We start from the raw sequence: 15,748 nt of genomic DNA, 5'->3' as shown, positions 1-15,748 counted from the left end.
ATCATCTCAGCTCCCAACCCCAGCACTCCGCCTCTTCTTCCTCCCACTCCCGCTCGCCGGACTGGCCCCGCCCAAACTACTCCTCTCCCTCTCCTTCCCCTTCCCACCCGGCGTCACTCCCCCGCCCAAACTGCTCCTCTCTTTCTCCTTGCCCGTCCCAGCCGAACTGCCTTTCCGCCTCTCGCTCTGCGCGTGCGCGATCGGCGTCGTGTCCTCTTTCCAGTCGACCAGCGCCGCTTCGTCCTCGGCCGAGAAGCCCGCCAGCACGGAGCGGAAGTGCAGGCGCGTTTGCGCTAGGGACTGGGGAGGGGAGTCAGAGTCGGTGGAACTTTTTGTTGGTATTGCATTTTGTCCAGACGAACCTCGTTCCGCTGCAGCGCGTGCCAGGACAGCTCCTCGTAGGACTGCAGGGCTGCGGCCGCGGCGTTGCGCTCGCTGAAGGAGTCGAAGGTTTCGGGCGAGCGCGGGCGGGTCGTTGCTGTGGTTAATTTCGCGGAGGCGGCGGAGTACATCTTTTGCTCGTTTTGCGGTGTGGAGTGGTGGTGGTGCGGAGGGTGTGCGAGTACACGGTCGTCGTGGTGCTCGAGGTGCGGGCATTCGCATGTGATTGCCCGGCTGTTTGGGTATGACGACGCCTGGCGGAGGGGAAAGATAGAGGGCAAGCAGAGTCGTAAGGTAAGCACCTACCGCGAGTCACTTGAGATAAGGGATCACATGTTTGGAAGATGCACGGCGCGTCTCAAGTCGGTTCGGACGATGTCTGTCGACTGTTCGCCATACCTAGTGCCTTAGACCCTTTCAATGCAGCTTCCACGTGGAGGAGATGACCTCGGGAGTGCCAAGATCAGGAGTTGTATAGCCATTGCGCGTCCACGTTGCCAGACTGAGTGTCCAGACTAAACGATCGACTCTGCCTTTTTGCGAATTTGCCCACCGTGATCCTGTTCGACGTACCTGGCGACAAAATTGCTTGCGCCCTGGCATACTGGCAACACCGGCGGCTTCCTGAGCTTGGAACGGAGCGACATTCGAGCGTCTGCGAGACGCGCATGAGGGATCTACCTACGTTGATTTGTATGAGTTCCGCGACGACATAGCTGGCTGGCGAGCCATATCCTCCTCAGGATGCCCAAATACTGGAACCCGTGCACATTCCTTCCCCGAAGGCTGCAGATCGTCGCATCGCTCACGGGCTTCGTCCTCTTCTGTATCATCTTCCTCGGAACCTCGAGTAGCGACCAGTACGACCCCTACCTGAAAGACGTGCCTTATGGCCCCAAGATCCAGTCTGGCGCGCATCAGGCCATAGATGCCGCACACCAAGCGGTCGAACACATCCCCAGTCTGCCGAAGAACGTGCCGGCGGCGCCTGGCTGGTTGAACCCCTTCAAGGCGCCCGCGCATAGCCCGCCTCCTGAGCAGGCGAACAGCACGAACGGCGAGGCGAGCTGGTACAGTGACTGGAAATGGCTGAGTCCTTTCAGCAGCTCTGTCACTCTTGACGAGGAGCGTAGTGTGCTGCCACCGGAGAAGAATAGGCCGCCGATCTACACGTATTTCGACATCTCGGATCACAAGAAAGATGACAAGCGACAAGCGGCCGAGAAAGAGCTGCTGGAGATTTGGCGAAGAGCATGGTGGGCGAAGGGATTCAAGCCCGTCGTCCTGGGGCAACCAGAGGCGAACAACAACCCACAGTACCGGACACTTATGGGAATGGAGCTGGAGAAAGAGATGGAGTTTGAGCTGCAGAGGTGGTTAGCGTGGCAGAGTATGGGGACTGGCATTCTCTGTAACTGGCTCGCGGTGCCCATGGAAGCCTACGACGACCCTCTCTTATCTTTCTTGCGCAGGGGAGAGTATCCCAATCTGATGCGCTACGGCGGCCTGGACAATGGTCTTTTCGTCGGGGGCAAGGATGCGATTGACGGTGTCGTCAAGGCGGCGCTCTCAAATCCCGACATTCAGAAGAAGAAGTCAATCTTTGACGCTGTTCCTTCGAAGTCTTTCACTACGGATAAGAACCATGATGGCATCGCCTTTTACAGCGCATCGAACATCAAAAGCAAGTACAGCAAGGTCCAGAAGAAGCTTGAAACCGACGACACGCGCGTTGAAGGCCTCGTCGACCTCGCTCGTCTGATCAACAGCCACCTCCACACGACCTGGCAGAATACGTTCTCTTCAGGCATTGCTGTCCTCAAGCCTCTCCCTCAGCATACCTCCACACTGATCGCACCCGCTATCGACCTGGCCCGCAACCTTACTCAATGCTCCCTCTCTCCAGAGCCGTCTTCATGCCCGCCCAACCTCTACAGCTGCACTCCATGCGTGGCTTCCTCGGACATGCGTATCTCAACCCCACCAATCTTCAGGAACACCAGCTCCGTCTTCACCATCGCCACCGTACCCCACCCCTACACCGTCCTGGCTCTCACCCACTCCACCCCAACACTAGACCTCCGCTTTGTCCGCCGCAAAACCGACCGCGACACCTGGATCCTCGCCGCAACAAAAGAGCTCCTCGGCACCGGCCTCTCGTCTTTCTCCCGCCTCGTCTCCCTCAAAGACGTCGTCGCCTCCGACTTCTCCGCCCCGCGCACCCTCTGGCTCACCGCCGAAGAAATCGCCCAGCCAACCCTTTCCGAAGAGCAAGTCCAGGAGCTCGACTGGAACCTCGGCTTCACGATCCCTCGCACGCCGACCCCCAACGGCCGCTCCGAGACTCCCGTGCCCGGCCCCGAGCGCCGCCCGCCGCCCCCGAAGCAGGATTTTGAAGGCCCCGAGCCGTCGGAGAAGGAGCTCGAGCAGGAGCAGGCGATCCTCACGGCCTCTCGCTTTGCGCTGCAGGGCAAGTCGCCGGACGGCAAGGGCAGGAGCTGGGGCAAGGCGCCGGAGGGCCCGGACGTGAAAGCCGTCACTGCGGGCGTCGAGGCGTGGAATCTGGCTGATACGGAGACGTGGAAGTTCGTGCGGGCTTACGGGGCGAGGAAGGCGATGGAGAGGGCGAAGTGGGAGGAGGATGAGGAGGAGTTTTTGGGGAAAGGCGTGATTGGGAGGTGGGTTGATAAGGTTATATAGATGATTGGTTTTGCTGTTTGCTTGTTATGGGAGGCTCGAGGTGGATTTCACATGTTATTATTCAGAAGACCGGCAATGGGCGGGCGCGGGCTTGAGCGATGGTGTTACAGGCGCTTTGTACTTTCGCGTTCGATCAAGGTGTACATCTAGGTAATCGGAGAATGCTACGGGAAGCGATGACCAAGAGGTCACAGTTACCAAACTCCCCTGCACACCTCGAATTGCTCAACACTGCAGCAAGGAATCATAGTGTTTTCTACTTCTGCAGCGTCAGGAGCGAGGGACAACAACGATTCAACGAACATAGAGCGTTACCTGTCTCAATTGTACGTGCTTGAATGAATTTGCTCAAATCTTCGTCGACGGCCGGCTGTGAACAGTCTTCAATACCCATGATCTGACTGAATGGGAGACTATCTAACATTGACCGGGACCGAGAAACGTCGGGCATGCAATCCTAATTACGCTGCCGTCGAGTGGAGGTGGTGGCCCGATCATTTGTACCCCAAGCGAGTGCGTACGTGTTTAGCGTCTGGTCTAGAGGAGGCATCCGGCGGCCATACCGTGCTAACGCTTCGCTGCCTGCTCATTGAGCCTAATGGGATGTTCATGTGATTTGAGTAAAATCTGCGCTGTATTTGTTGTGCAAGCCGGATTGTAAAGAGACCCATGTAGACTGCACGTTTTCGGGGCCGCATACTCCGAGCAAGGTTATCGAGTGCTTGCTGGCATAGACCGTTAGCCGTCGTGTCCATGCAATAATTACTGGGTACAAGCTGCTTGCTTGACCTCATCGCTGGATCATCGCGATCGGAATAAATTGGAAGGGAGTTCGTTCGCGTTGCATGTAGTCAAGACTTCGGACAACGGGGAAAGACATCTTGCCTCCCCGCACTGTCAAACCGAATGAGAAAAGCAGCAACGTTTGTTGAGCATTGCCAGTCAAACAACAAATCTTCCCATGATCATCGATCGATGCTCATCGCAGTTTTCTGGGCTTCTTGCGATCAAGGTCCAATCAATATATCATCAGTCGAAGCTTGCATCCCTACTAGCGTTGCGAGGCAATGAGCTGGGGCATGGAACCCCTCTCACTTGCTCGTACAGCTAAGTGAATATCGATGCAGTCATTTGATGCAGTCGTTTGACAGCAAGCACAATACAGGCGGGAACAGCGTGCTCGAGCTTTTGATCGCGATCAGCTGGCGACTAAGCGTTCGGCATCCTCAGTGTGGTTTGCTCGATAGAATTTGGTCTCAAGCTTACCGGAGCAGCCGTTCCACTTCGTGTGGCGTTTGAGCAAGCCAATTTTTGTGAGATGCGCTACCCGGCTTTCGACCGCCACAGAAATTAGTCCCCAAAACGATCATTCACATGACATGATTGTTTTTGTACACATACCACGAATTGCAATGTGTGCTTCATGAAGATTTACATCGTCACAACTACAATCGGGGAGGTCACTCAGCGCGTGCAACAATCTTTTGCTTGTTGTTTTACACGTGTAGCCACACCGACGTCGTCGGATTCATTGAACGGCCATGATGCTGAACATTGCTTGTATTGACTACTTAGAATTGCAGTGATATACGCCGTCGTCGTGTCGCAGACGATCGAGACAGGGAGACACAATGGTCATCCAGTCGTGTTTGAAAGGTTCCGCGGCAATCTAACCTAACGACCAGACTAAAGGTTATCTAGCTCTGCACGTTGACTGATTAGACCTGGCTATGCAAAGAAGCAAAGCTTCTATGCATGTGAAGTGAGCCACTGCTTTGCTTCAGCGTGTAGAGTCACTCTAGAGGCTACAGCGAAGGTTGAGGAGGATTTCTCTTAGGCGCCATTCAGCTGGAATATTTGGAACTAGTGTGGGACATGGCAATAGCATTCGCTTTCAGGTCTGGAAAAATGGGAATTCGGCTTGCATCGCGGGTTCTTTGGTTGCATCGCGGGTTCTTTGGGAGAACAAAAGCACCGACATTGTCTGAAATAATTTTCCTTGTCATGCTTCTGACGTTCCAATACCAATTCTTAGTGGCGTAATCAGTATGCTGCAGAGTTTGCAATGAATCTCATCGTCGTCCTCGTCTTAGTCGACGCCGCATAGCATGATCTTGATCAAACACTGTGGTTAGTCAAGCCACCGAAGACAGAGCGGAATCCCAACTGCGTGCGAACATGTCAAGTTCCAATGCAGATAGCTCTAACGAATATTGCATCGAATTTGTTTTTTTTTTGTCCCGGAAGAAATGCTCAACAACCGCTGTGCATATCACGATTGTGCAGGCTGGCAACGTACCTCAATACTCGCCTTCCCAGAGCAGCAGGCCAATCATCAAATACTCAGGAGATTTGCCTTGAGATCGCGTACGGTTGACGAAATTAGGTTCAGGATCGATTGCACCATAAGCTTCGAGACTTTCTAAGGACTTGATACTATTCCAGGTAAGCCGGGAGAGTAAGCGGCTTGAGAGCGTGAAACAAGTTTGATTCCGAGTCCTTTTCCCGAACATTGGAGTCGTGAGTTTTGTTTTGCGGCTTGTTCAGGTGCGGAAATTTGATATTCATGTGATTAAAGCATTCAAAGTGTCGCCTGGTTCAATTCTTCGTCCTATTCCAGATTCATCTCGCGATCATTTCTGATGTTCGTGCTAGTAACGATAAATGACCCCGCCGATTGTATAGTTTGTCAGGTTCAATGAAGTGTGGGTTGTCGAACAGTCTACAATTTCAGAGCACGAACTGGTTGCGACGTTCTGCATTCTTGTGTGCCGGAGGCCAGTCAGTTAAGGCCACTTGAACTAGATGGTTTCCGTTGCCTTCACAAAGTTTTGAGGATCTGACAAAAGCCGAAAGCAAGGAGGTAAATGGCGTGCATCCTAATTTCCTCATTGCAGCTGCAGATGCGCCGTTATCGTACCCTCTACTTGTTCAGAATTTTGACTAGAGTCCAAGCAACTCTTGCGCAGACTTCACTATCCACGCGGGCCATCGCTCGGAACGCTTCCACAGGATCATACTCTGTACACCCGCGATCGCAATCTGAATGAGATCTCACCCCCACTGTTACATACCGACGTTTCAGCTTCTCAAGTACTCCCTCACTTTGCCTCCCCACACTGCAACGCGTTTGTAAACTTCCATCTCAGGCACGCTGCCTTTGAGAAAGCCCTCTGTCGCTTCCGCGAGCGCCTCTCCATTGCCTTCAGCCTTCACCTCTTCCAGTGTGTATTGATACGTTTTGAACGCAAACACTAAGGCTCCTGTGACGGGCAATCGGTGAAGCGTCTGCAGCTCAGTCCGCAACCGCATGGAAGAAATGTCTAGATCCTGTTGCTGCTGAGCAATGGCTTCAGCTTGCTGTTCGGGAGTGGCGTCCGGGTCACTCATGTGGGTTCCTGACTGCGTGAAGAGATCTGGAGTCGTGGTGATGGTCCAATTGGCGCGGCGGACCATTTTGCCGGTTTCCATGCGGGCGAAGAAGCGGTCCATGGACTTGCCGATCTTGGAGGCATATCGAGGGACAGGGCCATGGATAGCTGCGAGAGGAAGGGAGAGTTTACTGCGGGTGCTGAAACCAGAAGGGAATGTTGTCGCGAAGGCTTCTAGGTGGTATACTGGCTGAAGCGGCTCTTGGCTGTCGTTGTTGTCTGGGGAAGGCTGTCTGGGTAGGAGAATGAGAAAATCGGTATCAACGTGTGAGATGAGTGTACGTAGGCCAGTAAGACCATCTGTAGGCTGCAAAGGTACTGTTTCGCCGGTGATCTTGTTGAGCAGTTGACGATGCGGGGTTTGCGGCTTTTCGGAATGGGATGACTGCTCAGCTGAAGGTACGACGGCGAAGCAGGTCGGGAACCGTTTTGGTAAGTAGACCTCTACGAGCCAAGTGTACAGCTCCATGGCAGCATCTTCGGCTACAGCATTGCAGGCTAGTGTAGCCTCAGTGTGAGTATTCATGATCTCACGGCGGAGCTTGATACGATCGAGGTAGGTGCTATCCATCTGAATAAGATCGGAGAGGGGAACATTTTCGAGACCTTTGTGATTGTCAATGGTTGTGCTGAGTCAGTTGAGTAAATCATTATGTTCTTTCTCACTTACCCATTGTCAAATGGTATTTCGGCTTGAAAGGCCGGAGCTTCATTGGTGGAGTTGACTGCCAATCAAGCTCAGTGAGTGGCTCAATATCTTGATACGCCTTGAGGGCATCGTCTTGTTCGATGTCTTTCTCTCGTGTGCCTTCGTGTCCCGGGTCGCTTTGCCTTGTGTACTTCTGAATGATGAAGGCACAGATGAGGGCGGCGATTGCCACAATAGCATAGGTATAGGCCATAGTCGGATTGGATGCGCTTGATGTTTTGTCCCTCAGACCAATCCTTGGTCGCACTACGAGATTCGGGATCGAGAGAGTGATGGAAGTAGAACAACCAATCTGAGTCACGCCTGATGATACTCACTAGATACAGTTGCATGGGGTTCATGCCGAGGCCAGGATTTAACTTCCGTTTTGGGAAGGGTCCATGTCAGAGGAACGTTGTAGGGCGCATTTGACATCTGACGGAACTTTACTTGTATGTGATCTCAACAGCCCAAGTACTCATCGGAAAAGGGCCAATGTTAATCTTGCGATCTGATGGCCATGCAATCTCGTCGACAAGAGCGGGTTCCTCGGTTGTTCTGGTCACCTGATATCTGGTGGTGATATCTGGTGGCACAAACGCTCTACGCAGGACGGCACTCCCTCACACCACCTCACAAACGTCAAGATCACCAAAACATCCCTGCAATGCAATGTTCGACCTCTTCGACCAGCAGTCAGGTGAGCATCAAAGACATAAAAGAATGGCGATGATGAACATCGCGACGCGGTCGAAATTCATCTGACGACTAGGAAGCACCTTAGCAGTGCGCCGTGTATTCTCAATTACATACCTGATGACCTGAGTATCCGGAGAAGGAGCACTGAATCGGTCTTGTCAGTTCCCGCCCCTCTGTGAAATGCTGGTACCGACCGTCGTCGCCCCTTGGAGGTAGCTATCGGCATGAATGACATCGAACATGCTGGATGTGCTCAAATGTGAGAATGCACAGGGGGAATCCTCAAGCCGGTAACTTCTCACGGCTGGGCTAGCTTCGAGAGCGAAGAAAGGTGGTTCTCATGGCCTGGAGAGGGGAGGTGTCTGACCATAATGGACACCACAGCAACAGCCATTCGAGAACAAAGGACGAGACGGCGTACCTCTTTCTCGGTCATTTGACAGCACGAGTCAGTCTATTCGTCTGTTGTGTGCAGGCCTTTGTTCCTGTGCTGGTCCGGCTCTCCACCTGCATTCTGCATCGGTACAGTAAGCCGCATGACTGGAGAAACTACCATGAGGCCTCCTAGCTGTCTTGATGCCTCATGAGTATTTGTCGTTATCCGTAGAGCCTGCGAATCATCATTCATCTTGAGTTTTTGTTGGGCCATGGTCATGTTGAGAAAGGGACCTCGGTTCGAGAGAGAACGCTCGGTATAGCTGCGAACGCGCATGATCCAACCCCTGCAGCAAGAGATGCATCAAAAAAGGTTGAGGAGGAATAGGGCAGCCTATATCATATCCAGACCTTCGGTATCCCGCTCCGGGGACTTGCATGCAGCTAGACGGGCCCTTCTCCGATGCAATGGAAGGGGCAGTCAAGGATCGCCCAGTATTCCTCTTCCAGAATCGCGGCCTAGACCAAGCATGATGCGAATCGCTTGCTTTCCCATCATCGTACCTAGACATCAGCACATGCGATTTCGGACTGTGGTTGACGTGAGTCCGTGACTGCAACGGTCGGCTCAACCCTTTCCGCGCCACAGCATTTCAGAACGAGCTCCTGGCTCGACCGAGCACAAGATCACTTCACTGTGTCACTTATTTCTGGCCATGGTGACGAGTATTAAGGCAGGGACCATGTGCTCGGAAAGGTAAAGAACGTATTGTCATGGCAAGCCTGCAAGCCTCGTGGGCGTTGCCACGCCGCCCGCGTTCGTGTCCGTCTCCGCGCAGCCGGGGGAGAGGCTTGGTGAGGAGCTCGATCTGGTGTATATTGGCTGAGCGTTGGGGTATAATTGAAGCTTGAGGTGATAACAGGCCGAGGCTGAGTGCTTCTTGGTCTGCGTGCGCCAGGGCTGAAGATGAGCATGCGACCAGAGTCCGTCAGAACACTGTAGGTTGGCAGTCATACTTGCATGGAACGAGGAGACTCATGCAGCCTGGTAGATCCAGTGCCTTTCTGTATATTGCACTGCGCAAGATCTAGACAGGAGTCTTCGTAGCTGCTGCTGCTAACATATGACACCAGGTGCTATAGGCCCAGACAAGACTAGTGCTCAAACTCCGCGGGCGCCATTTGTGCGGCCCGCACATCCCGAACCCCGGTCAGTCGAGCCCGCACGCCTGACTTCATCACATCGCGTTGGCTAACCTGTCTCTAACTCTTTTCCTCTGCTGGTTCGAGGCCCATGAGAATGTCGCAGACACGAAGGGCTATTGAATTGCACCACGCGTCATTAGTATGTTCTGGACTACTATCCCACCCTCACCATGTCTGCTCAACATCGCACTGTCGTACGCTTCCGGAGCTGAGAGCGACGGGCGGAGCGCATGCAGGAGATCTATATGTGCCTGACACGTATTCTCCTTATACCCAGCTCCCTCAAGCTAATGCGGTGGCTGTCTCCCATCCAGCTCGCAGCATGCAGCATGTACCCACCTTCCAAGGTACGGATCTCGAGATCTCTTCGAGGTCGCGGTAAGTTTAAGACAGTACTCAAGTTCGCGCAAAGGGTGATAGCTAGCGAAGCATTAAGACATCTGATCTTTGCTCCACTCCGCCCGACATGGTAGCACTACCAGCCGATCTCATAGAGGACCTCGAGCTCGACGCGTTTTGCAGGTGCCATGCTACCAGTCTGGCGGGTCGGTCCCCAGCGACCAGGATGCAGCACTAGCTAGTTAACTGTTTGCGAGCTCGACTGCATCCATGTTCATCAGCTCACTGCAGCTGGCCCTACCCCTGCTCCTTGTCCCGCATGCAGGAACGCCTGCAGCCTTGAGAAAATGCCCAATCCATCTGCGTCGTGAAAGTTCTGTGCTGGGATTCAGGCCAATCGTGGTTGACAACACGCGCAATCGCCTAGGACACGAGGCTTGTTCTCACGTGTCAGACACACTATTGGAGTCTAGAGAAGTCTTCCGGAGCAGTCGGCATTGAGGTAATATACCGTCGGCTCGGTGAGCCTACTGCTCTCCCGCCAACTGGGTTTGATCCCTATCCGTGTCCCGGGCCGTTGGAACACGCAACGGTGCACCTCTGCTCCAGCTTAGCGCCTCCACATCCGCGAGGGGCGAAGCCCACACGCGCACCTAAACACAGTAGAGACACGGCATGGCAGCACCCGCACCTAGAACCCCAGTTCCTCATTATAAGGCACGAGGAGCACCTTGTGCGTGCGACCGCAATCGACTGGATATCTCCCTCGATGATCTGAACTCTCTCCAATTCTGCTGTCCCTCTGCGTTCTCATCGAGATCATTTGTGACTTTCGCGGGCCTCTCGCTCATCCCGTCTGCGCACCATGGCGATTTCCGGCCACACTACCGATCAAGCGGTCATTGCGACCATGACAGTCGGAACTTTGCTGGGCGTCTTTGCCGTTGCTGCGCGGCTTTTCACACGCATTGTAATCGTGAAGAAAGCGGGTTGGGATGATGCCATCATTTGTGCTGGTTGTGTATGTTCCGAGACGACTACGGAAACTTCCTGAGAGCCATTTGCTGACCATCTGAAGATTTTTGCTATCGTGCATACGGTCACCACGTGCGAAAGGCGTAAGTCAACCCTACTCAAATTCTAGCATTTCATGGCTAACTTCATCACAGTAAGGCACGGAATGGGACAGCACTACTGGGACCTCACTGAGCAAGCCAGGACAAATGGATTCTTCTGGTTCTGGGTGTCCATCTGGATATACTACGCTGGCCTTTTCTGCGTCAAGATTTCGATCCTGTTGCAATATCTCAGAGTCTTCGTCCAGAAGCATTTCCGGGTCATCTGTTACACCCTCATCGCCATGGTGACAGCATGTAGCCTTTGGGCAATCCTCAGCGGAGTCTTCATGTGCATTCCTGTTCGACACTTCTGGGAGCGAACCATTGAAGGCAAATGCATGAACAGATTGGGTGTCTGGTATTCTGCTGCTGCAGTCAACGCTGCCACTGATTTCGCCACTGCTATCCTTCCTTTGCCCTTGGTCAGCTCGTTGCCTATCTCCAGACAACAAAAGATGCTGCTGATGGTGGTCTTTGGCTTTGGCTTCTGGTGAGTTGACCTGGCATGGTACACGGGCAACCCTTGCTAACAATTGAAAGCACTTGCATTGTCTCCGTCTTACGTCTTGTCTGGATTTATCCCATCTCTATCACCACCGATGTGACTTACGAGAGTCCTCTTTCTGCTCTTTGGAGCAATGTCGAGCTCAATGTGGGCATCTTGTGCTCATGCCTGCCGACACTTCGCAGCTGCATGACCAGGCTTTTTCCCAGACTCTTTCCCGCCACCCCCTCCTCGAATCACGGTGTTCCGACAGAGACCAAGCCGGACTCCTCGGGCTACGACTCCAAACGTGCGACCATCCAAGAAATTGCCCTGCCTCAAAGTTACAACGACCTTGAAGACCAGCGTATCAGCAACGACCACAACGGAAACGACCAACACATACGGCCATTCAGCTTCCTTGCAAACAAAAAGCATGATAACCCGGAGACCATGCATCTCACAGCATTGACCTCGCACCCTCCAACACCGTTGACCGAGGTGCACGCGCGCAAAGCTTCGCTGCCCGAGCGTAAGTCATCACTGCCCGAGCGAGTGGCTCGATGGCGGGAAAGCCAGGGCCAGAAACTGGTGACAACATCGCAGCAACCTTATCCTAATAATGACAGCATGAAGAACTTATTGAGCGAAGAGAACGAGACGACGCTTCCAATGCCGGAACCGTCACGATCAAGAGACGGCTATTGACATCAGCATCACGACATGCACTTTTCTCCTTTGTCGGCTTTACGAGGGTGGGAATGGATTTTTTAGCGAAGGTGTTACAAGGCTTTTGTATTATGATGTAACATAGTCTACGGTGTCTTAAGAAAGGCAGGGCTGAGCTGAGCTGAGTCCTGGAGGACGCTCGCGGATAATTCTCGCCAGGGTTTGTACGATGGTTTGGGACGCGATGAAATGTGTACACAAATAGTTTGATCAAAGACAATCAGGAACATGATGGAAGCCTGTATGAAGTCAGTCGAATTCATGAATTGAACTATTTTTCCAGACAACGAAGAGCATTGTAGGCAGTGAAGGGCCAAACTCGGTCAACAAAATGAGGAAGTATCAGATATCTACGGGCTATCTATTCTCCGACAGCAAGGCCGTCTCGTTGTCAAAGATTCCGCGAACGCAACAAACAATGGCAGCCAGCCGAACTGGGACACCAAGCAAAAGCAAAGAGACAGAAATCACGTCGGCCAAGTGAAGCCCGTGGCGTGAGCTCGAAAAGAGACGAGGAAGTGACTAGTCGTGTGCCTCACAAGTAGAACATCTTGTTGTCAAGATCTGGGTGCCACGGGTTCTTACGCGGCTGGCCGTACTTCTGCAAAGCTGTGTGGTGGTTGTAGTAAGGACTGTCTTGGAGGAAAGATGCAACACGATCGCGGTGCGCCTCTGATGACTCGTTGTCGCGCTTCATGTGTGGCTGAGCATTGACCCTGCCGACAAGCCAGTCACGGATGTAAGCTCTGCCACGATCGCAGAGGCGGTCAGCGTAGTATGCCGGGGCACAGTACGAGACACTCCTGGTAGCGCGGGCGTAGTTGTAGCAGAAGGCGTGAGTGATTTCCTGAAGGCGGTCAGAGCTGAGCGCCATGCCGTTCTTGAGGACGAAGTAGTGAGCTGGCTTGCCAGTACCCTGGATCGCTGCATGCGACATTAGGTAAAAGTCGGTGATGTATGGATGCGTAATGACCTGGTCGACGACCAAGCCAGGCTTCACGTTCCCATTGGGGATGCTGTCCTTCAATGATTGAGGGAAGAAACGAGTGTTGTGCCGTTTTCCGACGATGATGAAAGTCACCTTGAATGGGTACAGGCTCTCCTTCTTCCCAGGTCCAGTAGCATAGCTCTCCTTGTTGAGATATTTGTAAGCCATGTCATAAGCCTGCTGCACCTGGGAAATTTCTTTCTCACGGACGGTTTCGAACTGGTTTTCACCAACACCGTCGCGGTAAAAAAGCATCATACCGGGAAGCCGCCCCTCATGCTTGCCCGCCCAGTCTATCAGACGCTCCTTAACCATGTCAGCCAGGTTCGCGATGACTTCCTGTCTCCCGCGCTGGAGGCGCATCGACCCGGGAAATGTCGCGAAGTTGTCATCGACACTTCCCACCACAGCGGCGATCGATGGACAGCCAGGGGCACAGTGGCCAACGGGATGAGTGACATCCGCGCCGATGACGATAGTGTCGCATTCGGATTGGCAGGCGTAATCTGAGGGCGTGAAGAGCTCGATGAACTTTGCTCGTTCGATATAGTGATTGACACCACTTTCATCTTTGAGGTTGAGCTTCAGTCCAACATTGGCGCAATGTTGAACACTGTGTGAAGTGTTGGAGTGAAATTTCAGTACGTTTGAGTTACCAACAAGGCAAGTGGTGTTATTTCCCATGCGGAGATCTGCGACGCGCTTGATCATGGCGTAAAGATCATAATCCTTTTGAGGTATCAAGAAAATGAATGCCACTATACCCTTTTCGCTGCTCGTAAGGCTTTGCTGGCGCTGCAACACCTGATAGATGGAGTCCTCGGAGAGTTTTCCTGTTGAATCTTGCTGGATGTGATGATTCGGATAGCTCCAAGAACTCAGTGTGATGCCCAAGGAAGCTATGGCTTTTCGGAAGACTTTTTCGAACCGCTCCGGAAAATCCTCAGCCGGTTGCACATATTCCCTGGGCCAGTATGCCGCCAATCCTGTTAAGTCCAACACAGTCACCTGCAATTTGTGACATGGGGAGAACAGCTTTTCAGATGTCAACTGCCAGTCTCCTTTACCATCACGAGGCTCAAGGATCTTCTCATACTGGAGTTTGGGGGCAGAAAAGAACCGACAGGGAACGCTGCAGAGCTTGCTTTCAACAACAATTCCGAAGTCTCTCGCCAGATCAGAAGAGAAAGTCGAGGTAGGCTGGAGGCCCAACTCTGCGAGCACATTACCCATGATATCCTCGCAGTATTCGCTGGGTCTCTTCAAAGCCTCTTTGATCATTTTGCTTGTCTGCACCGGGTTCAATTGCTGCCGATAGGGGGAAAGCTCCGCGGTCTGCAGCTTGTCTGGGAACTCCCATTGTTCGCGCCCAGGGTGCTTGCGTGGGTCTTTGCCAACATTGACGCTGCGGCCATTGAATCGATTCTCCACACTGGTCACGAACTCTAGTTGTTGGCTCGCGTGTATGCTGACTTTCACACCGCGGAGAATTGCAGAAGCTTGGCTGAAATCGCGGTTGACTGCATTGATGACATCCCATGCCTTGATCTTTCCCTTCAAGAATGGGGAGCAGCGAAGGTTGACGTTGAGAAGGAGTTGCTGTGAGCCAGGTCGGACCGAGACAAAGAACCCATGCAGACCCTTGACGATATTCGAGCGAAATGTGACGAGTTCGAATGAGCGAGCAGTCTGGTAGAACTTATAGGCGCCGGATTGGATCAGGGTTGGGTTAGCTTGCCGTGCTGTATTTGTAGCATGGCGAGTGATGATTGCATTTAGCCCGCGGGAAAGCAATGCCGCGTCGGTGTTTCCTTTCAGGCCACCGGTTGTTTTGCTGTACAGTTGACCGATGGTCTTTTGCAGGTCGATCGTGCGATGGAAGATAATCTGTGCAACCTCCACGTTCGATATTCTCTTACCAGAATTCGGATTCTGAGCACCTTGGATGGGAATGGCGTTGGGAACCCTGGTGTAGTCGATGTCGTGGAACAAGGGAACGGCAGACCAGATGTTGTAGAAATCAGTCACCCATTTGTGGGCATTTTGCTGGAGCTGCACGTATGCAGTGTCGTTGACCATTGAGTCAAACAGTCCCTGTCTATCGAACTTGTGCTTCACGCTTACGGGCTTTTCGTGATCATCGAACCCTTTGATGAATTCGATGGTGTAAACAAAAAGGGTGGTCGGGCGCTGCTTGATACTCAAGAAGTTGGTGAGAACTGTGCTTCTGGCACCGGTGGATGCGACATCAGTCCGGAAGCCATTGCTCTGGAGCGATTCCAAGAGGCCAAGTTGCGATTTCTCAGATGGATTGTTGACTGCTGTTTGAACAACGAGTTGCTCGGAGGTGTGGCTGGTGTTCAAGACGGAACTGGAGACGATCCAAGGGCGATTGTTAGCACTTGGGGCGGTGCCTGTTGCAGGAATGAAGATTGGTGCGTTAGGATCGTACCCCTGGGGGTTCGATAGATATGGATAACTCGTTGAATCCCTCATGTGGCCTCCGTTGCCTCCTTGAGAGAGTTGTTCGCCCTCATTTGCACCAGTACTTGGAAATGTCCTTGCTGCCCAAGGAGGCTGGGATGCTGGCAAGTATCCTTGAGATGGCGC

At 53.0% G+C, this 15,748-nt stretch overlaps 5 protein-coding genes across 5 annotated transcripts; 2 read left to right on the top strand and 3 right to left on the bottom strand.

Moving 5' to 3' along the window:
* Positions 1-6: 6 nt before the first annotated feature.
* On the bottom strand, positions 7-779 carry WHR41_02006 (uncharacterized protein; the record flags this gene model as incomplete). The annotated part of the gene is made up of 2 exons (XM_069370612.1): positions 363-779; positions 7-300 (listed from the first exon to the last, which is right to left on the bottom strand). The coding sequence occupies exons 1-2, from the start codon at positions 510-512 to the stop codon at positions 7-9; spliced, it is 444 nt and encodes a 147-aa protein (XP_069232348.1). The 5' UTR covers positions 513-779.
* A 346-nt stretch (positions 780-1,125) lies between these two features.
* On the top strand, positions 1,126-3,081 carry WHR41_02005 (uncharacterized protein; the record flags this gene model as incomplete). Its single annotated transcript, XM_069370611.1, has 1 exon — positions 1,126-3,081. The coding sequence occupies one exon, from the start codon at positions 1,126-1,128 to the stop codon at positions 3,079-3,081; it is 1,956 nt and encodes a 651-aa protein (XP_069232347.1).
* A 2,743-nt stretch (positions 3,082-5,824) lies between these two features.
* WHR41_02004 (uncharacterized protein) lies at positions 5,825-7,505 on the bottom strand. The gene is made up of 2 exons (XM_069370610.1): positions 7,183-7,505; positions 5,825-7,118 (listed from the first exon to the last, which is right to left on the bottom strand). Exons 1-2 carry the CDS (start codon positions 7,412-7,414, stop codon positions 6,163-6,165), a joined length of 1,188 nt encoding a protein of 395 aa, XP_069232346.1. The 5' UTR covers positions 7,415-7,505; the 3' UTR covers positions 5,825-6,162.
* Positions 7,506-10,259: 2,754 nt separating this feature from the next.
* WHR41_02003 (uncharacterized protein) lies at positions 10,260-12,129 on the top strand (the record flags this gene model as incomplete). Its single annotated transcript, XM_069370609.1, has 4 exons — positions 10,260-10,840; positions 10,898-10,937; positions 10,989-11,427; positions 11,478-12,129. Exons 1-4 carry the CDS (start codon positions 10,685-10,687, stop codon positions 12,127-12,129), a joined length of 1,287 nt encoding a protein of 428 aa, XP_069232353.1. The 5' UTR covers positions 10,260-10,684.
* A 556-nt stretch (positions 12,130-12,685) lies between these two features.
* WHR41_02002 (uncharacterized protein) lies at positions 12,686-15,634 on the bottom strand (the record flags this gene model as incomplete). The annotated part of the gene is made up of 1 exon (XM_069370608.1): positions 12,686-15,634. The coding sequence occupies one exon, from the start codon at positions 15,632-15,634 to the stop codon at positions 12,686-12,688; it is 2,949 nt and encodes a 982-aa protein (XP_069232352.1).
* Positions 15,635-15,748: the final 114 nt, after the last annotated feature.

This window comes from Cladosporium halotolerans (assembly GCF_011745625.1).
Source record: "Cladosporium halotolerans strain TM138-S3 chromosome Unknown Sca5, whole genome shotgun sequence".
NCBI classification, from domain to species: domain Eukaryota; kingdom Fungi; phylum Ascomycota; class Dothideomycetes; order Cladosporiales; family Cladosporiaceae; genus Cladosporium; species Cladosporium halotolerans.
Note: the sequence above shows the minus strand (reverse complement) of the source record. Positions and strands in the feature narration are given on the sequence as shown.